At 37.6% G+C, this 22,509-nt stretch overlaps 1 protein-coding gene across 1 annotated transcript; it reads right to left on the bottom strand.

Moving 5' to 3' along the window:
• Nucleotides 1–1,034: 1,034 nt before the first annotated feature.
• LOC137944044 (uncharacterized) lies at nucleotides 1,035–19,175 on the bottom strand. The gene is made up of 23 exons (XM_068789540.1): nucleotides 18,975–19,175; nucleotides 17,705–17,869; nucleotides 16,781–16,937; nucleotides 16,604–16,688; nucleotides 15,312–15,351; nucleotides 14,973–15,221; nucleotides 13,334–13,433; nucleotides 13,172–13,246; nucleotides 12,847–12,945; nucleotides 12,533–12,649; nucleotides 12,321–12,436; nucleotides 10,634–10,733; nucleotides 10,043–10,401; nucleotides 9,545–9,872; nucleotides 9,244–9,434; nucleotides 8,740–8,958; nucleotides 8,394–8,580; nucleotides 4,627–4,877; nucleotides 3,425–3,517; nucleotides 3,234–3,335; nucleotides 2,764–3,121; nucleotides 2,236–2,373; nucleotides 1,035–2,028 (listed from the first exon to the last, which is right to left on the bottom strand). The coding sequence occupies exons 3-23, from the start codon at nucleotides 16,910–16,912 to the stop codon at nucleotides 1,402–1,404; spliced, it is 3,966 nt and encodes a 1,321-aa protein (XP_068645641.1). The 5' UTR covers nucleotides 16,913–16,937; nucleotides 17,705–17,869; nucleotides 18,975–19,175; the 3' UTR covers nucleotides 1,035–1,401.
• Nucleotides 19,176–22,509: the final 3,334 nt, after the last annotated feature.

The following is a 22,509-nucleotide window of genomic DNA, read 5'->3' as shown; positions in this document are numbered from 1 at the left end:
TCTAATACTTTCAAGAAATAGGAGTCGAATACATGGTATGGTAGTTGAAACATAGACAGAAAAGGCAGCAAAACAAATTTGATTCAAAATAGATTAGTAATGCATTGATGGAAGACAAAAGTTATGTCATTTGCAAAGTCAAAATTATGCATGCCTAAATAATTTAAAAAAAAAGACCACTTCTACTTCTTAAAATTTGATTCTCTATGCATTTATAGGACGTATCTAGTTGGACTTCCCCTTAAACCCTACAAAGATGAATGAGAAAAATATAAAGCCCAAGTTATAATAGAATAATTATATCAGCTTGCAAAACCAAAGAAAAAACAATGATTTAGAAGAAAAACCAGTGATTCAAAAAAACAGTGCTTTGGAAAGTAAATACAATGGTTTTCGACTGTGCTTTTCCGAAAATTTCAAAAAGAGAAGACAAAACATCATAGAGATAACAACATAACAACACTAATACAATCTGAAAACAACAACATGAAGATAGCGTTGCATCTCATAAAACCTAACCTATTGGTGTCTAAGTCTTCTCTTCCATATGGATAGAACTTTAAAAGAAAGGCAATACAACTACATGCATGCAAAGGACAACAGGAAACCCCCTATAGACAAAACTTTGAACAAGCAGAAAAAAAAAGGAGAGAAAAACAGAAACCAAACCTGTAGCTCTAGTTTCTTTTTAGCTCAAATATAGAGTACCTTGTAAAGTTTCTTGCTGCTCTCCGACTAGTTCTTGCAAAGGGGAAGCTTTGATATGACTTGTGTTTAGACTGCTGGTGTTCGTTTGAGAGTTTTACAAGAATTAAAGTAGTTTCAAGAGATCAAGTGGCAGAGAAAAACTTAGCTGCTATTATTTAGAGCTTGTAGCCGTCGCTGTTCCCTCTTGAGTTGGTTTCTGGCGAATCGTAGGCTGGAACCTGAGGAGAGCCTGTAATCAAATTTGACAAGGTAAATGTTAGAGCGAAAGAAAGCTAGTTGAGCTGCTCAACGGGCTTCTTCCTGAAAATTTTAGCTCCCAATGCAAATTAAATTGTCAAATTGATCACATTAAATATGGCATGATAGGGCCATATTATAGAAACAATTTCATAGTTAACAGGTATTCCACCAAAAAATAAAAGTTTTCCTCTCTAAATCTCAAAATAATATACAGATACAACTCGGGCTGGCTACAAGAAATTTGCCTCAACACAGAATTAGTATAACACAGAAGATGACTAATAAACTACAGAACAATCGGATCACACTTCTTTCCTTCTGGCAAGCATACAAAACAAACATCGAGACACTCAAGCCTACAAATAAATGAACACAAAAAAAATTCAAGGACCAAAACAGGCTCCTCGCTGAGGGGAAAGTAAAAATTTCATGCACAATATGTCTCCTGCTTGCTTATGTACTAGCCTCTACAGATGGTGTTAGTGTGCTTGTAGAAGGAAGTTGGTCACCACTAGAAGGATCCGTAGCATCTGGGTCTCCAACAGGTGTGGCAGGAGGAAGTGGGTCACCAACAGGTGGAGGTGCAAGTGGGTCATTAATTGGCTCCGGGGAAGCATTTGTGTCACTGACTAGGGGTGCTGCTGGTTGATCACTTGCTTCTGGATTGCTCGGTTCAGTGCCTGTTGGAGGGCCAAGTGGATCAGGTGTTGCAGGAGGTTGAATACAAGCTGCTGCTGGGGCCGATGTTTGCGGGGCTTGAATACTGGCGGTTGGTGGGGCAGACACAGGAGGAGCCTCTAATTGTAAAGGCACAATGGGTTGCGGCTGTGAGCCTAGTAAAGCAGGAGGGGGCTTCTTTTGGATTGCCATTGTAGCAGCAAGAGATGGCATTCCAGGAGGAAGGATCTCAATTGGTGGTTTCTTTCCAGCTTCAGCCAAACTTGTTAGCTTTGGTGCTTCTAAAGAGGCTAAAAATGCATCAGTTGCATCTGTTTTTGTGGTTGGAGTATGCTCAAGCTCTTTTTGCAGCATCTTGTTCCAAGCCTCAACCAAGCTCTTCAGTGTTGGGCGTCCATGGGCCTGTATCAAAGAATACAAGGTCAGATAGTGAGCCTCTTCAACTCAAGAATCCCCTCACGCTTGGCTTTTGAAACATGACAAGTTGAAGTGAAATACAGATGGGAACTTTAAATCTTTTCAGGGGTTAGAAATGCAAAAGTAGCACGATTTCGATATAGTAACAGGGAAATTAGTATAGATTTCTCAAATACAAGAATGGAAGATTACATGAGAATGTAATACAGCTTCAGCCAACATTCCAGTATCCTGCCATGCTTTCTCCATCAGCACATTGTCTCCCAAAACTGCAGCCGCAAATGCTGCTTCACGACCTTGTCCAGCTGCTATCAGATTATTTACAAGGCCCTGCAAAACAAGAACCACATATCAGGTATTGGAATATAAAAGAGTCAACCGTCTGAAAATCCCACCACTCCAAACACACACACAAACACAATAGTTGTAAACCGCTGGGGCTTAACTTGACCTGGTGCCTTGAAGGTACCTAAACCTGAAATTTGACTATACTCAAAAACTCGTGTTATATACAATACAAACACACACACCCGGTGCCTTGACGGCACCTAAACCTGAAACTTGACTATACTAAAAAACTCGTGTCATCTACATTCCCTACCCAAACCTGCAGACAAACTAACCACAGCCCACACCCCACCAAAAACCAGTCTATGCAATCTTTTTAATAAACCTAATCAGAAATGTGCCATGACATTATGAATCATAGGAAAAACATACAGACAGCCGGGTCAGTTCCCCATGATTTCCAAGACGAAGAGCCAGCCCTCTCAACTCGTGACCCTGTAAAGCTCCTTTTACGGACCCTGCAGCAGCTAGCCTCTTGAGGGCCTCGCGAGCAATATCAGGTTGTCCAGTCGCATCTGCAGCATCAATCAAATCAAGAAACTCCTTTGCAAATTTTACTATCCCTTGAACTGCATCCATTAGGTTTTCTTGTGTAGCAGATAAGTTAAGAATGTCGGTAACATTCGGCCCTGCTACTTCTTGTCCGACATCCCGGCTATTGCTCATTGTTAAAAGGCACTGCAATGCTCGCTTCAAATCATTACTCTTCATTGCCAGGTCAAACTCCAGTCTGTGAAATAGTGACAAACAAGAGTGCGATTATTAGTTTAACACAGTAAATCCTAACAACAAATTCAATAAAAATTCTTATAAAACATTTAGATCTTTGTTTTCCCTCTAACCTTTTAGATATCCCAGGTAAGTGAAGTGCCTCATTAGCATATCCCATGCCAAGCATGAACTGTGCCAGATCATCATGGTGCTCTCTACCAAGCCGACTTGCCCTGCAGAAAGAATGAGAATGCTATTCTTTTTTTATTAAAGTATTTAGAGAAAGTATTTGATATCAATTAGAGTCATTTCATGGACATACCACTTCACTGCACTAACTGCATCACCATAAGCTGCAAGACACCGGCAACGGATACCAGGATGGCTAAGGGATAAGGCATGGGCGCACATGTACCTGAAATGATGGCAGTCAGGTGTAACTGACATTTCTTAACTAGTACAAGTTATCAGCTCAGCTCAAATGGTCACCTGAGACATTTTCTTAAACAATAATGTCATGACCCATCACGCTAATGACAGACTATCCTCTCTGTGTATATGTGTGTGAGTGTGTGTGTGTGTGTGTGTGTGTGTGTGTGGAGAGAGAGAGAGAGAGAGAGAGGTTGGAGAAGAATCCCATCGGTCTAGAAAAGATCAATATCCACAAACTCAGATACAGAATCAAATGAAATTCACTTCTCAGTATCCAAGTTCAACTTATGTATTTTTAGACCAGGTGCAAGCCTCAAATCTCAATAACTGTTTGTACCACAAGGGTATGAGCTCCCAAACACAAGACAGCTTATTAACAAAAGACCACACATAACCTAAGGCCGTTTGGTCTAGTGGTATTCTGTTTACATTAGGTGCGTCAGGTTGCGAGTTCGAATTGCGCCACGCCCATCTCAAAAAAAAAAAAAAAGGCCACACAAATTTAATGAAAAATCGTTAAACATATTTTTGCTACTATATTATACATATGAATGCTATTGTAGTTTATTGATTACAAACCGATAATTAGGCAAAGTTTGATAATTAAGTACATCTTGTATTCAAGTTTAAATCTCATAAAACAGAGCAAGTGTTAACATCTAAACCCAGAGAGCATAGCTAATCTCTTAAAAGTGATGCCTGGGGTAGTTTTGTAATTTTAATCCATTTTGCTATGTATTTCTTTTATAGGTCTTTAATTCACGGTTTTTACACTTGAATATGGGAGAAGGGCATGTCTGACCATCCACTTATTTTTCACTTAAGACCTAATATAGACAGCACGGGTGGGCAAATTGCTGAAGTATAAGAGACATCTGATATTGACCCAGATTGGGTGACCTAATAAAGTTTATTTAAACTATACATTTGTCAAACTAGTATCTGATATAAAAATAGCTGCTTCATATTCCTCAACCTATGTAAACAGATTGGAATGGACAAGCCTTTGCAAGGACAAGATGCAACAATGACATGTTAATACAAAGGAATACAAAAGCATACAAAAAGAAGAAAAGAAAGTGATTTCATTACCTATCAATGAGCCAAAGCACCCCCTCTCTGACACCAACTACAACAAGGGGTCCAACAGGACGTTTCTGTTCAGGAGGAAAGCGAGTGACAGCCACAGAGACCCCACCACCACCAACAGCTATCTCACTAGCTTTTCTTTCTTCCGTGTCTTTTGGTGGAACTGCCTCTTCCCCTTCTATTTTAGATAGTTTTGGTAACGTTAAAAATGGTGGCACGGATGGTGCATGTTGGAAGGAAGCTAATCTAACAACCTGGAAAAGAAAGCAGCATGTTTAACCATTAACCAAGAACAAAATCTACCACAATGAACCAGCCAAACCAATCATACTCAGGAGCTCGAACAGGACAGTGAAATAAAGCAACGGAGCAAATTATTCAAGGAACATAACATGACACACTTCATGCAGGGAGTGATATCACAGCCCACAGGGTGAGTTTCGGGTTAACCTCAAAAAATCCACATGTGGTAGGTCAAATATGAGGTTAACCTCAAAATGTTATGTAGCTTATGTTTCGGTTATGAATATACCCTTGTATTTTACATAATATATAGTATTTCAAAATACAAAACCAGAAAGAAAAAGAGAGGCATTTCAGGAAAGTAAATTTTAGCCTTAAGCTAGCAAATTACTTTGATAACCTTAGCTTGTAGGGAATTAAAAAGTGAGTTATAGCATTACAGGAAAGACGGCTTTCAAATTATTGTCAATATCTACCTTATATAAAACTGACAACATAAAGAGAAGAAAAAAATGAAAATAGTAAAGCTTTTAAATGCATTAATAGAATAAAGGGAAAAATAGTCAATGATGGTGTGAGGTTCATGGGACAGAGCGAGACAGGGATGGGGTTGAAAATATAACCCTCTCCTGGGTTTAAACAAGTATAGGTCGGCGGGGTGGCATCCAAATTCTCAAACCCAAACCTAACCTCGACCCAACCTATTGTGATCCCAACATAGAAAATAATGTGCAACTGACATACAAGGAGCTCGGACTTTTTCCTGGGTGAACACACAAAAATAGTTGTATAATATTTAGTCGTGAATGAAATCAACGAGAAGAAAAAGGTTTGAAGCGAAGATGAACCACAAAAGAGGGGACTATTCTAATGACATGGAAAGGTAGTTCTAGGTTGCCATATCATAGGTAAAGAATTCCTGCCCCAACAGGTGCACTAACCATTTTTCATAATGGAATAAAGGAGATAATTTACCAGTTGGGGAACTGAAGCTATGGACAAAGCAAGTACAACCATATGCACAAGGGACAAGAAACAAAGGTAGATTAGGTTGTAATACTTGAACAGAAATTTTACAATAAAGAACTACAAGGGCATATGATTTGATAGAGTAACATGCTCCGAGAACTATATCACCTCAAAAACATTTGGTACCTTAACTGGAAAAGGAGAGTATAAATAATATCTAAAAGATGTCATTTTTCCTCTCAACTACTCCTTTTTGTTATGCAGTATAAGCATAGGAATTTTGAAACAGAATACCACAAGAATCACAAAAATAAGTGACGTACTCAATTATTCTCTCCCATGATCAAAATGAAGTACACAATGAATTTCCAGCTTGTTGTAACATCTATTTAACACAACCACAATCATCAACAAAGGACACAATAATGAAAATCAACCTGATTGATGATTCAACATGGACCCCAAATGTTTGAATGAACTAAAACAAATCGAGTGGAACTCTTCTTATTGAGTTTAAATGAAAACACAATTTCATGATGTTTTCCCTTCATATGTGTCTTTCAGGACCTCTCGATGAAGAAGATTAGAGGAGAACGTGAGAGAATTGCGGTATATTATCTAAATGATGGACTACATCAAAGACCAAAGGTATTGTAATCTTCAATGTTCTTGTACCAAGCTTGGGCGGTGGCTACAGAGAACATTCATGATACTGCTATTTCCCTTTTTCAAAGAGAACATCAAGAAATCCAGGCAGATATTCTCATATCTGCATGAGAGATTTCATTTTCTTATGATTTTAAAAAATGAGGAATAGGAATCCAGGAAATGAACTTTTTCATCCATATTTTACTTCTAGGCCATTACCCTGATAAGAACTGGCAACTATAGAAACAACAACAGATGTTAGTTCCTAGTGTACCTTGATCTCTCAAACTAACTGATTATTTAGGAAACTTAAAAAATGCATTAGAACTTGCACAAGAAAAGAGTTTTACTTATACCAACTTAGAATCACAGCTATTCTCAGAATGCTTAGAACAGCAGCCTATGCTTTAAATTTGAATATAAATGTTGAAGACGATATCAATTTCAAAAGAGAAAAAATGTTGGAGGTGGTATCAGCTGGCTTACAGCCAAAAATATAGGACATGTCAAACTTACACCTGTCATTCTCAAGTTCAAGAAGTCGGCCCATGCATAATAAAGCTAAACAAAACCAGTAGATATTCAATCTTCCTCTTTCAGACAAAAGCATACTTCTACCTTAAACCCTCTTTCTTTTACCCAGCACAACTGCCATACATCATCACATGATAGCCTAATTATGCACACTGCTATGGTTGAACTTATTTCTTCAAATCCCCAGCCATCTTCATATGCATCACCCCAGATCAAAACAGACGATTTAGCATTTAGCAATTGCCAGACAATTTAGTTGTAAGATTCAGCCTTTCAACCAAAACCAGGCCTGAAGCCCTAATCACAAGCCAGGTTATGAAGTGTTTCACAGGTGAGTTCAGAAACTACAAACATCAGATGCAGGAATAACTATATAATGCATCACTTTTTTTTTTTTTTGTGAAAAGTTTATGCATCACCTATTACTTCTGCACATGATAAAACTCATCAATTTGCAGCCCATTTTGAAAAGCTCAACAAACTATTCCCATCTTTTTAATCCTTGGTTTGGCTGAAGACAAATAACAGCTCATGCTCTTTTATTCTCAAGAATGCAACATGTAAAAGAAGATGGTTTCATAGAGTCTAAGGTGAGTCTCATGAAGAACAAGTACCACGAATAGAAGCAACTCAAAGAAAAAAAAATAGTGGTCTCCTGCTTGAAGCATTTGGATGGGTAATTTTGTCTTGGTACATGTTATTTTAATTTAGCAAGTCATGCTTGGGTGTAAGTGGGACTTGGGTAGTTTACTTTAGGTAAGATTCTAAGTGTGTGGTTTATGTTGGCTTTCCTTTTCTGAATTTACGTCTATGTAGGTTTCCTGTTATGACTAGGGGAGGAGTTTAATGATGTAATAAGGTAGGACTCTCTACAAATTTAAGGATAGACATGTCAGGGAGAGTAAGTTCTTCTTTTCTCTCATGAGACTTTCTATTCTAGAATTATTCTACGTCTAAACCATATCCTTCCTCTCATTCTCTAACTTTTCACACAACAGAATAACTGAGATATTAAAGTCCAGCAACCATTCTAAACAACAAAAGTTTTCTTTGCTACTGAGTTCACCTAACATGAGTTTTAAGGACTTAAATTATGCATTTTTTATTTTTGTTTTTTTGTTTCTGATGCAGTAATTTTTGCTTTCCATTCAGAGCCACTTTTTACCTTTTCTCTCAAGAAAATTCACACTTTCAGCAATTAAAAAAAAAAAGAGCAGATTCAAGCAATCAAGCTGACACTAAAAACAACAGGATTTCCAGCAAACCAGAAAGCAAAAGGAAATGATGACTACATTTTCTACTTGACCCCCAACTCAAAGAAAGGAAAAGAAGAAAAAGAAGAAGAAGAATGATAAAGATCCTCCAACTGTCAATACCTGAAGCATTGGTGGCCTCAACAAAACCCTTTCATTTGTTTCAAGTTTTGGGCCATCAACTGAGATCAGAGCCAAATCCCCATGCTCCGCAACAGCTCTGGATTGAGCTTCTCTTGATCTCATTTCATCTTTTCTTCTTTTTGTTTCTAAATCGATGGCTGCAACTCCAGCATCCACAAACACACATCTGAAGTACTTGAAACAATTAACAGACAGATAAAAAACCTTTAAAAAAAAAAACTGAAACTTCTGTAACACTATGCTTATAGTTTCCATGATGAAGATCTTAGAATTAGAGGCCAAGCTTCTATTTGAGATGACAAGCACAAAATTCATTAGAACTTACTCAATGGTAGTTGGAGTAGCAACAAACAACTGTCTACGATGCCAAACTGCACTGGTTGCGCAAGGTATTGCTACATCGCCAAGATATCTATATTGAGGACGTAAGGAAGATATGACAATGTATTGCTGGTAAGCAAATGCACAGTATTCAACAGTCTGGTCCCATGCTGCCCATTCTGGTTGAGAGAGAATCCCGCTAACAGGTTGAAAAGTTTCCCAACTGCAACATTCAACATGGTAATTCCCAAGTATACAGGGCAGATAATGAACAAGTTGGTATTTATCATCAAGAACTAGAATACACAAATCTTGTACCAAGTAGCCTTTAATGAGAAAAGTGAAAGAGACCATGCATGCAACAAAAGCAAACAAACCACAAATGGAATTCAGAAAGATAGAAGTCCACAAATTGCTTCTAAGAACAAAGTCCAATTGCAAAAGTTGTTTTTCTTAAAACAAACATAACGACAGAATGAAAGCATGAAATTGGTGGAGTCCATCAGACCTGTATAGCTGAAAGTTTTGTGGTGCTCCTTCAGCAACTGGACCATCCAAAGTTGGAAGAACACCAGAGCTGCCGAAGCCTGATAATGGCATGGACTGAATTGATGAGATAGCTGTTGCTTGAGCAGGGCTAATCCTCCGGGAAGTTCTATATGCAACACCAAGTAATGCACCTCCATGCAAACCAATAACCTACAAGAAACAAATTTAAGACAAAAATACACCCTTTTAATCACCACCATGCAAAATTTAAGTAACAAAATTTAGATCAAATTAACTCCATTCAATCAGAAGAAACATACAGGTTCATTACGCCCATCAATGGACCTGGTTAGAACATGAGATGTCCCATCATCTAGTAAAATCCGCACTTGAACAGTGGCTGAAGATGCAGCATTAGCAGCTGCTGCTGCAGCTTGAGCTGCAGCTGCAGCAGCTTCTTTTGCTTTTTTGGAGCCCCCTTTAGGAACAAGCGGTACTCTAGGAGCCAATGCAGTCTCAAGTAAAGCAAATCTATCACGACACGTATCCCAAGCAAAAAGCCTTCCAATCCCTGAATCTACAACTGACCAGTCATGAACCTTATATACAGAAAAATAAGGGATATCTGGCCAAACAACTGCAAGATACCTGCAGCCAGAACAATATAGTGACAAAAAGACTCATAGAAAACTCAAGCTCTAGAGTATCAGGTAGGTCATCACAAGCAACACGCCAATAAACTACAGCATGATATGCCAGCTGAGGATATAAAAAAAGAATTACAGAACCATGCAAAAAAAGTATGATCACCAACTTACTTCCCTGAACTGCTTACAGAAAGGGTAGAATATGAATCATGTGGGACAGGAGTACTAATATGCTTCTTTATCTGCTTCACATGCAAATGCTCTGATGAATCGGGTCTAGTCCTTCCTGTTTCAGATATTGATCCAGCAGGTCCAAGAGATGGATTGGCCACATTAGACAATTGAAATTGAAGCAGTTTCAGTTCCCTTTCAACCAAATAAACTGCAGAATGTTCCCTGCTTCCAGGCAGGGATGGCAATGCAGCCACAGCTGGAAGAGATTTAGGATCAAATTCACTAACAATGACACCAATATTAGTGCCAGTTGCAACTAAGTGTGGTTGTAAAGGATGTGCAACCATGCAATAGACCTGAAACAGCGACGTGAGATCTTCCGCTCAGATTTCAAAAAAATAAACAAAATTAGATCTGCTTCATAATCAGAATATAATAAAATATTTTGATCATATGGTATCCAGGGAGTTTTTTGAGTTAGAAAACTTGAGGAAGACAATCATACTCTCAACAATTTCATTTATCTATTAAAATTTTATTAAACAGTTTGGAACTATTTGTAAGGATTCTAGATAAACAAAGACATACCCTTAGTTTCTTATGAGGTGCAATAATTTGAGGGGGAACAAGCGAGGACAGTTCACACAATGGTCTTGTCAGAGCTGAGTAAATCGGGTGCTCAATAGCCCTACAGAATATCAAAGACATTTCTCAACAGTATAAAATTGAGCAAAAATTGAAAAAACTAGTTCCAAGATTTGACACATAAAGTCAGGCACCTGTATCTATACATAAAAATCCAGTAAACTAGCATCAGTTTTCTGCCAGATGGTTTTGTTATTCAGTATGTCAAAAATCTGATCCCATATATTGCAACATACTAATTGTTTTGAATGGTCATATTTTTATGCGATGTTTACGAAACAGTATCAGCCATTGAGAAAGAAAAAGTGGTCAGTTCTAGTAAACTGGTTCAACCAGCTTTAACAGGTATGTTATATAATATATGGCTATATTTATGAAAAATATATCATTACATTTTATATACATTACATGTATAATATTTACTTTAGAATAACATAAACAGTTTATGTTATATGACATTATATATTATCCTAACAATATACTGTCATTATATTTCATATAAATAGCATAACTACATGTTATAATATACAAAATCACACATGTAAGATATATGAATACAATGCAATATTTTATTACTACGTAATAACATACATACATATATACATACATACACACATACACAGCTGATCCAATACGAAAAGTCATTTGGTGCGAACCATGCAAAATGGCTATCTTAGCTGTCCGATCAATGATCAGACGGCTGATATAGTCATTGATCGGACGGCTGAGATAGTCATTGATCGGATGGTTGAGATACCCGTTGATCAAATGGTTGAGATAGCCGTTTCGCATGTTTTGCACCAAATGGGTTTTCGTATTGGATCAGCCCTCTATATGTGTGTATATATATATATATATATATATGTGTGTGTGTGTGTGTGTGTGCGTGTGTGTGTGTGTGTGTGTGTGTATGTGATACAATAAAGTAAAATGAAGACAGAGAGGAGGGAGATCTACCCTCCCTGCCATCACGTTAAGCAGATCTCTCCTTCTCCAGTTAGAGGAAGAAGAGGGAAGGGGAGGGTGGATCTCCTCTGTTCTGCTCTCTAAACAGAGGCCAGGCTCCCCCTTGTGCAGGAGGGAACCCTCCCTGGTTGCTGCATGACAGAGAGGTGGAGGGTGGTGCCAACTCCCATCCCTTTTCTCATTAAAAGGAGGGATAGAGCGCCCCCACTCCCTCTCCCTCCTCTTTCTGTAACAGTGGAGGATGGATCTCCCTCTCCATTGTATGTGAAAGGGGGGAGTGAGGGACTGATCAGGTTGGATGGGCCGGTTTGTTGGTTCAACAGTTGCACCATCCAAACCCACCAACATAGTAGGTTCTCTCGCTCTGCCAGGTTTTGTGATTTAAAAACCAGACAAGGGCCCAATTCCACCAGAAAACAATTCAAACATCCAATCTAGTCCAGTTCTGGCAACACTTATTTCATGCATTGGATATGCGTTAAATGAGAGTTGTATAAAACCAATACGCACACAACTCAGCAAACCTGGTAAATTCAAAAAAAATTATTGCTGAAAATAACTTGCTAGCTAGCTTAATCTATCTACCTACCTATCTATCTATCTATCTTAGATAGATAGATAGTTTGATAGATAGATAAAACTTAGAGAGGAAATTTTCACATACCAAATATGGGAATCCTTGACACAGGTTAGAATATCCAGATTTGGAGCTCGAGGATGGCACCAAGATGCCACACTATGGCAGGCTAGTTTGGGAACAGGTTTTATACGCCTCAGCTCCTAAACAACAGAAGCAAGCAAGAGACATGTCAAAGGACCACCATGCCAGTAGAGTGACTCATAAAAACTTAGTTATACTAAGAGCAAGTCTGACACCTTAAATGAGATGGTATCCCAAATAGCTAAAGTTTTGTCGGCACCAATAGTTATCAGCTGCGGTGCAGATCCCATTACTCTAGAAAGCTCAACTGCGACAACCCCGCCATCATGAGCCTTGAAGAAGGGTCAATAGAGGTAAGTAGAAAAGCAAGGACAAGATCCATGCTCGCATTCAGTATCCAGTTCATCACTGGCATAAAAACTCTTAATAAATATTCACCAAAACAGTAATTTGTGGAAACAATTGAAATAGAAGCATAGAATACGAACTTTTTTGTTTTAAAAAAAAAAAGAGAAACTAGAAACATTACCTTCAAACTCAGCTTGGGTACAAGTTCACGTGAATCATGAGCATGATCAGCACTCCATACTACAAGTAAACCATCACTAGCACCAGAAACTAATAATGCCTGCAAAAGAAGAAAAAACCAAAAAAGCCAGAAATCCTTGTCAAGCAATGACTTTTAGGGTAGATCCAACAGTAACGCTTAAAAGCAGTCACCAAACTACCATTATTGGAAGAAACATTTTACAAGATTCATAAAATCAATTAAAATATTGTCCCTTTTTCATAAAAAATTTTAAATGACTAAGCATAAAGCACAACATCATGAAATTGGATGCAAAAAGCATTACCTCACCAGAAGAGGCCATGAATGTCATCAAGCAAGATATTGATCCTTTATGCCCTCCAGTATACCTTCTAACAAGCTGTAGAATAGAATTTAAAGAAATTAAGATAACATGGGTAAGAAAAACAATAATGGGTCATACTAGAGTTTGATGGCTAATCAGGACCTTCCATGTAATCATTGAAAGAACTCGAATGACGCCATCTGATCCACCAAATGCAACCAAGGGGCCATCACCAGCTGAAGATCTAGAAAGGAACTCCATACTGCAAGTTCCAAAAGACAAATGTTATATGATCAAAAACATGGCAGGAGACACAAAAAGAAGGAATTTGTTCACAGCAACCCCAACCTTGCCTCACAGGGAGTTTACAGAATTCAGTCTAGTGCATCAAGAAGGAAATAATTAATTACCCAACTGAGACACATCTAGTATTCCAAATAAGTTCTTAAAAAAATTCTTAATTACCAATTAATCATGGTGTTAAGTACCTAGTCAATATGCCAAAAGCTCCAGAATTTTTATAAAAGGAAAGCTAGGTTATAACACATATTCTCATACTAGGCTGGCCCAACCCAAAGCCCATATTACAGGTTAGGCCCCACAGGACCATAATAACTCACATGGTTAGGCCCACAGAAGCTAAAGAGCCTATTTGATGAAATTAGGATATCTCAGTAGATTGGGGCATTGCCTAGTGCAAAATACCATGGGCAGCAAACTCGGATGCTGACCACCTTGCAAAGAATGGAGCTTTCAAAACCAGTTTAGCCTGCGGCCCCTAGCTTGAGCTATACCTCTTGGAGCTACTTGTACTTTATGTTGTATCTTCAGATGTCATAACATAACTGCTTTTCAGCATAAAGCATCGTCATTCTCAAAAAAAAAAAAAAAAAGAATTATGACTTGCTGCAACACCTCCACTTCTGAAAACCAATAACTCAACATGGAGAATCCTTGCACCATCTCCAACAATACAGAAATTGAGGTATTTAGAGCCATAAATGGATGCCAGCATAAAAGCGGATCTAATGTAGTATGTTGCAGCTTTTATTTTTGAAAGATACACAAAACCTCTGCTTCCATATAGTCATACAGTTGCACTTGTTCCGCAACAACCACTTTTATAAAGTTAATAAGAATTACGTACAACAGAAGCAGCTTCAATTTAAGGGGCAGATTTGCCCCTGAAATAGAAACTCAAACTGCAAACAGAAATCCATGGAATAACTAGAAATGCTACTTGGACCCGCAGATGGAGAGAGAGTGATTCGGGATTCAGGGAGAGTCTCTCCTTGTCTTCTCTGCCCCCTTTCAACAATGTGAGTACACCAGAAACCAGAGTCAGAGTTGAGGGCAATTCTTGGGGACCTCTAGCTATTTCGTGACAGCTCCCCTTCCCCCTCATTGTTGAAGGAGACTCATGGTGGTCATCACTTGAGCCTTAAGGAAACAACCGATACTTCAACGAGATTGAGGATCTTTGAAGATGTATTATTGATAGATAGAAGTACAACCCTAGAAACACTAATAGCATACCTGATACTCAAGAGGGGTGTACCATCAGCACATCGCTTTCAGACACTCGGTACCCTTGCGACATCATTTTACATCAATCCTTTTACTTTTATTCCATCTTTCATATGTATTTTCTACATTTTTCTCTATTTTGAACCCTTTTAATGAATTTGTATCCTCATAACTCTCTCCCTCCCAAAAAAATAAATAAATAAATAAGAAAAGAGCTCAAAATGATACTTTAATAGTCAGTCCACAAGAACTCGAAGGAAAAGAAAGGAGTTACCAAAGGAGAGATCTATTATCAAGCTCTTGCTTTGGAACATCACGACCCCGCATGGTAACCAAGTCCAAAAAGATAGCTTTATTCTCACAGCAAATGACAAGAAAGTGCCTTCCTCTGGTAGCTGGAGCAGGTGGACTAAATGCAGAAGACTGTTGATGGACTGCAGTGGGAGCCTCAGCAGCTGCAGAGCGATTGCACCATAGTTGCCAAAAGCGTACATCATCATCATAAAAGGTGACCTGCTTGACACTTAAGGATCCATGTGCATCCAATAGTGGGTTTCAACTCCACAAAGGAAATTGATTGTAAAAACAAAATGGTCCAAAAAAAATCCACTACCTGCCTCCACGCATAGCCTCTGTTGGCTTTCCTTTGGACTCTGCCAACCACATAAGTGAAAGAGACAAAAGATCACAGATTGTTTTTCTTAATAAAGACACAGACCAACATGTTTCAATAAAAGATCATAATAATGAAGCACACAGGTATATAATAAATTTAGGAAAACTTGTGAGAGAAAGGACAGGAGCAGCATAATTTTGAAATAAGGGGGCGAGTGATTCCAGCAACTTCAAGTCACGATTTTGAAGTGAACAAGAAATTACTCACTTACATGGTCAGCAGTCATTATGCTTTCCATAAACTGAACAGCAGCACAGACATTATATCCAAATGCTCAGGCAACTAAAGCTCATTTACTTTGGTCATACTATCCTCCAATTTATTATAGTATAGACCACACAATTATTAGTACACCTAATTGAGTAGGACAGACAAGTTCATGGTGAAACGGAATAACGTGTAGGACACAAATGAATCATTCCTCACTTTTCTTTTGGCTGAGAAAATAGTGAATTTATTACCATAAATTGGAAAAGGCATCACGTCGACAAGATTCTCATAATATTTGGCCCTTGTATTGCCTAAACTCCTCTGAGGGAAAAAATATTAAGTGCACAGGGATAGTGATGATGTAGGTCAATGTCGCAAGCATGTGTTTGAGAGTGATGTGTTTGAGTTTTGAAAAACTCTGTACTGGTTTAGCACACCTGGTGCAACATTTTTCAGAAACTAAAAAGACGATCTCACATCTAAAGTACTTGAATTTGAGTTGAGTAATGCTCAAAGTCCTATTTATTAAGAAAAGACCATACTCTACAGCAACTGAAGTGATATATTTCAGTGACTACAGACTCTTAGATGAGGGAATTGTGATCACCAGCTTACAACCCCACAGCATATGGTTAAGCATCTGACCATGAATTTCACGTGTAAAGATTTTTTGCCACGGGTAGAGAAGTGCATTATTATTGGAGATCATTAAGAACCCGATAGACTCTACATTTTTTAAAACTTCCTTCCATGTTCGCCATGGTAATGTCCTTCTGGAATTTATTGTAATGATACTCCACTGAAAGTAATTAGGAACCTAACAAATTCTTATTGACTGAAGCAGACCACAGAAAAGACATGTAACCTTTTCATGCCCAATAACAGCTGGAAGCTGTAATATCTTTTAAAATGACAACTCCAGATGAACGTATACTAAGAATTTCTCTGAAAGCCTAACAAGTTTCTTAGTTCAAAAGAACATATGGTGAAAAGTATAAGTAAAAAATGTTGTCTTCTACCAGATTCTCCCTCGGCAAGCTTTTCCAGCTTTGCTCCAACAAGGCGCCGCTCATCCACACCACCAGCTTTAAGCTCATAAATCACCTAAAAGCAAAAAAAAAAAAAAAAACAGAGATTGAAAAAAAAATCTAAAAAAAAAAAAAGAGATATGAATGAAAGAAGGCCATTAAGGATACCTGGCGGTGTTCCCAGTTCCATACGGATACATGATCCGATGCATCAGCCGTCACAAGCCATGGATGCGTTGGATGTAGCTGAATTTTCACGATCTTATCACTGGATGGGCGGAACGCCCTCAATCGAAGCATTTTGACAGAGATTCAATATGTCTGCCTTCAAAAAAATCGGTGATTACTCACGAGATACTTCTATAATCAAACAAAGTAATTAACACACACACACACACACAAAAAAAAAAAAAAAACTATTACACATTCCAAATAAGATGCCAAAAATGAATCAGCCGTGCATAATTATAAATACCATATCTGACAGTGAACTAAATCTAAACAAAATGTTTTATTTGGAATAGTGACCCTAAATGATGTTGCCACCAAAAAGATGATTAATGAATAAAGAAGAAAAATGAAAACAAAAATTTGGGTGATAATGAATAAAGATATGAATTATAGAATAATTAACTCAAAAGAAAAATACACCTAGGAATGGAAGGTGAGATGTAAGCAGGTGCAACTCTACACTACAGCCTCAACTGTCCAAATCAAATAAAACAATTGCACCATCATGGAGCAAACCATCACAAGTGTACATTATGCATGAAATTGATGCAGACAGATTCGCTAGGAGTCCACTGTCTATTAGTAAAATAAAAAATCACATAAATAAAACCTGATAAAAGTATTTTTTTTCCATCAGAAGAAGAAAGAAGGAGCACTGGACATGTTTTTTTGAACCACAAAAAGAACCACATTAAGAAGAAAGAAAAGTAATTCTTCTTAAATCAAAACAGAGAAAACTTAGCGCAGGCAATCAAACTTCTCATCACAAATAGCAATTTGACTTTCATGGACCACCATCAGGTGCACTTGGTCTTTGTGGAACTGAACTTGCTACAAGTCCAACTAACTAGGATCACCAACCTGGAGGTGCCTGAATGAACCTTGACTTTTTCTTCAGCCAACGATCAAATACTGCTCAAGTCAGCCACTTACATGTGCATCAGCATCTACAGAGACCAAGAAATTCATTGACTGCGAAAAAGCAAGGCCAATGATCCTCTTTTAACCCTAGAGCTTGATTTTAACCTGTTAATAATGAAAAAAATTAGATGAGAATGAGTGAGAGAGATTAGAAAAAGAACAAGGATTAATATTTTCAACAGAGTACCTAATAGTGTAATCTTTCAAAAGCATGTAAGATAAACTAGAGCATATCACAGACCTTGAAAGTCATCATGTTGAGCAATGAAATTTTCCAACAAAGTCGTTTTTTTATTAAAAAAATGCTAGCAATTCCCTCCATAGATTGGAAACATCATTGAAAACACAGGCTAGCACAACTAATACGAATCTGGTATACAAGAACCTTACTACCTGCAAGTTGTGACATAAATGACTTTAAGTCAGTTGGTGACTTGATGTCAGAAATATCATCAGACATTATGAGAACAGATTGAACTAGCATATGTTCCAAACTATCAGAAAACCAAGCTACGGAAGACAAATCAAATCCAACGGACCTGCTACTAGACAAAACTGTACTTGGGTCACATTGAAAAGACTACAGGAAAAGTAAATGGGAAAACAATAAGGCTAAGATGCACCATCATAATTCCATGAAAAAACGGATCAACGGTCAATACTTCAAGTGCCCACAGCTTTAATTTGTGGACTGGACCTTTCACTAAAATAATAAAAACAAACAAACATGACCAACAAATCCAGCACGCCCAGGTACCAAAAGGCACAACAACAAAAAGTAAGAAACAGATATTCGTTGACTATCTAAATCAGATTCTATCGAACAATAAAATCAATAAATTTCAGACAAAATTTAAGAAATCAAGAAGGAAATCACAATCTCTCCGATCGTATTTGTCCAAGGGTCAAATCCTATTACTTCGTTTATGTCTGATTTGGGTACAAATTTTGAGAGTGAACATTTAAAAGTGGAGAGACTGAAAATGAGAGGGGCCATTGCTCCCAGAGAAGGAACGGGAGATTGAGAGTCAGAGGAGTAGAAGATTGTGTGATAGCAAGTCGCCGACAGGTGGAGTGATAGTGAGGACGAGAAACAGAGAGTAGGCAGGATGAGAAAGGAGAATTCACTGAGAGGAATTGCAACTTTTAATAAAGGAAGAGAGGATGTAAGAAGGCAGCATGATAATGAGAGGGGAAATAGTTCTTCTACCTCATTTTCTTCGGAGAACTTATAGTTCCGGAGAGATTGTTGGCGGCAGATTGATTCAAATCACAAATTACAGGAGGCAGGAGTGACAGATCTGATCCTAATTTTCGGACAATCTTCTTCACTTCTCTTGTTATTCGTCAATTTCCCCCGTTGTCAACCGCTTCGCTGCCCAGAGAAGGAAGATGAGATCGGCGACGAAGAGGTATTTCGCTCGAAAGTAGAGAGAGAAAGCAGCAAAGGAATTCACTGGTATTTATGTTGGCATTTTTGTAAGTGAAAAATTTACAAGTTACTTTTTACAAATATTTTTATTCTTAAATTACCATTTACGAAATGACAATATATCTACGAAAAGGCCCTTATTTGTGGTCCACTCTCTCTTTAATAAGTTTTGAAAAATTAAAACATAACTCAACCTCCCTAAACCCTAAACTCTGTGTTATCGACCAACCCTTTGAATCCCCAAATTTTTCCTCATTTTTCCCCTTTTAAGTTGTTATTCTGCACTCATTTAATCCCAAATTTTTCCTTTTTCCCCCATTTTTACTTGCTATTCTTCGCTCACCTAAAGCTAACGTGGGGCGAAACTAGGGGTGGCACCAAGCCAAACAAGCTCACAAACTATTCAAGCTCGGTCATTTTAGTTTTTACTTGAGCTCGGATAGAGCTCAAACTTGAAATAAGGTTCATTAAATAAATAACAAGCTATGCTCCAGGTTAGCTATTAGCATAGACTTTTTTTACGAAAATATTATTTTCTCTAATTGCACTTGTCAAGTTTATCTTTAGTTGATTGATACTTGCTCTTATTTACCTTAAACCTCAAAGACGATCGATCATCTCAACATCTAATGTTGTCGTTTGCCAATAGAATAAACACTATTGATAGAGATGTTTGTTCTTTCTTTTAGGTCTATTAAGTTGGTTATTATACATTACTATGTTTCATTACAAAGTTTTGAACTCCTCTTTGATACCTTACAATTCAATGGTACCAAGGTCACCACAATATTCGTTTAATTTATTTTTGTAATTTTTTTTATTTGCATAGTTTTAATTGTAGGTTAGAGTTCGAACCTAGCTCAAACTCATTTAAAATTTATGGTCTCAAGCTCAAACTCGAAGTTTTGAAATAAAGCCAAACTCAAATATATGCAGATTCAAGTTTAGCTCGACTTGATGTCACCCTTAGGCGAAACCCTATTCTTCTCCGCTCTTGCCGTCCTTACTCTCCCACATGGATGCATTAGAAAATGATTCATCCAGTCAACATTCCATTTTGTGGATAAGAGAATCTTGAAGAAGAAGTACACATTAATTAGCCATTTTAACTTTCTTTTGTCATTTTGGGAATGAATCCCTTTTCCTACTATCTTTTTTTCATTTTAACTTCTTGTTTGTCATTATGGGTTTGACATAGATGAATTCTAATTGAAAATAAACGATAAATGTTACAATCTTCATTGTCGGAAAGTAACATAGGTGCAGGTTAACCCATAACATAGTGCATCATCACTATGTAACCAAATAATAAAATACATGTAATTAAACTCATAACATAGTACATTATCACTGTGTAACCTAGCAATAACATATACGTAATTTAACCTATAACATAGTATAATATCATTGTGTAACCCAGTTGTAACATGGGACTAAGTGAACCCATCACATAAAACAGGATCATTATTAACCTAGTAGTAAACATAGGACATGGTGCAATGTCCTATGTTCCACATAAATTAAAAAGAGAAATCACATCTACAACACTCCAGGTGACTACCAGACTTATGGATTACAATCTTGCAACATTTTTGCTAAAGACTTCATTAAAGGTAATAAGGAATCTAATAATTCTAGTTGACTGAAGCATACTAGTGAAAAGAACTACATCCTTTTCTTGCCCTTTACAGGTGTAAATCAGGGTTTTTCAATTCGAATCGGACCTGATTTGGATACATGAAAATTCAAATTAAATTGATCAAGTTAGATCAGGACTCGTCAGTTCAATAACTAGTTTCAAGGTGAGTAAGAAGAGATTCGACAAAAAAAAGTCCAAAATCCAATTTGTCTGCTTCATCAATCCAAAAAAATGGTTTAAAGCAGGGTTTTTCAATTCGGATTGGACCTAACTTTGATACATGAAAATTCGAATTGAATTGACGAAGTTAGACGCGGAAGTGATTCAACCAAAATAGTCCGAAATCCAATCCGACTTGAATGAATGAATAGCAGTATGATTCATCAATCAAAAAATCGTTTCTATTATCTTCTGAAATCAAAGTGTCTCCAAACGAGCATATACTAAGAATTTCTCTGAAAACCTAACAAGTTTCTTAATCCAAAAGAACATCTGCAGAAACACTAAAATTAAGATTAAAATTTATCTCCTACCGACTGTCCCTCGGCAAGCTTTTCTAGCTTCGTTCCAAACCAAGCTTCTCACATCCACACCAGCAGCATCAAGCTCATAACTCACCAAAAGAAAAAGGACAGAAGAGAGAGAAATTAAACTTCTAAATACTAGAAAAAACACAGGGATACAAACGAAGGCGATGAAGGAAACCTGACAACATTCCCAGTTTCATACGGAAACGTGATCCGATGCATCAGCAGTTACAAGCTTTGGATGCGTTCGATTTAGCTGAAATTTCAGAGTCTTATCACTGGACGGTGACATGCCCTCAACCGAAGCATTTTTGGCAGAGATCCAGTCTCTGTCCCATACGAACCAGAAAAAGACGTTAGCGCGAGAAACGAGCTTCCATTGGATGATCTGTCAAATCTCCAATCTCCTTCTCAATTCTACTTGTAGATAGGAAGAGACCGATCTCACCAAAAAATGCGGGCAAGATAAGCTAATTCTCAAAAGCCGGCACAGATCGTCTGCTACTGTTGCAGCTATCGCTCGTCTAATTGATGAACTAAGTGCTACTAAGTGTACTTGCAACGTCATAGGTAAATAATTTTACGTGTGACGTGGTAGCCGACGTGGAAATTTCTTCCGTTGACATGGCAACCGAAACCAAATCAAGATAAAAACATCAAAACCCCTCTCTTTCCTCTTCTTCTTCCCAACTTCTATCATTGCCTGTGTTCTCTTATTATTAATGCAAATGAAATTCAACCGGATGATGCCATTCCAGGTAAGATGCCACATCATAAGTAAATATTGTAAGTAAATATTGTACTTGCTTATGCAAGTGTCCCATAAGGTAGAGTGTGACAATGCTATATGATATAGTGCTTTAGAAAAGTACTTATAAACTAATAATATTATTTATTTATAAAACATTATTTTAGAATAATAATAACCAACATTTAGAATTAGTGACTCCCTCAGCATGTGTCTATATAGAGATTTAACACCAAATCACTGCATGGCCCAACATCTGACACCGCATATGCAACCATCTAAACATACAAAATTTTAAGTGAATTACCCCAATTTTCACTGTTATCAATCCCAGCCGAAAATTTGAACACTAGGCTCTAGGGATAATGTCAATATGATTCCAATCTCCCAATGATCAAT

This window comes from Aristolochia californica, unplaced genomic scaffold (assembly GCF_029961685.1).
Source record: "Aristolochia californica isolate CCGP_79_NKW_82.1479 unplaced genomic scaffold, dmAriCali1.0.hap1 SCAF_11, whole genome shotgun sequence".
Classification (NCBI taxonomy): domain Eukaryota; kingdom Viridiplantae; phylum Streptophyta; class Magnoliopsida; order Piperales; family Aristolochiaceae; genus Aristolochia; species Aristolochia californica.
The sequence above is the reverse complement of the archived record's forward strand: the minus strand, read 5'-3'. Positions and strand labels throughout refer to the sequence as shown.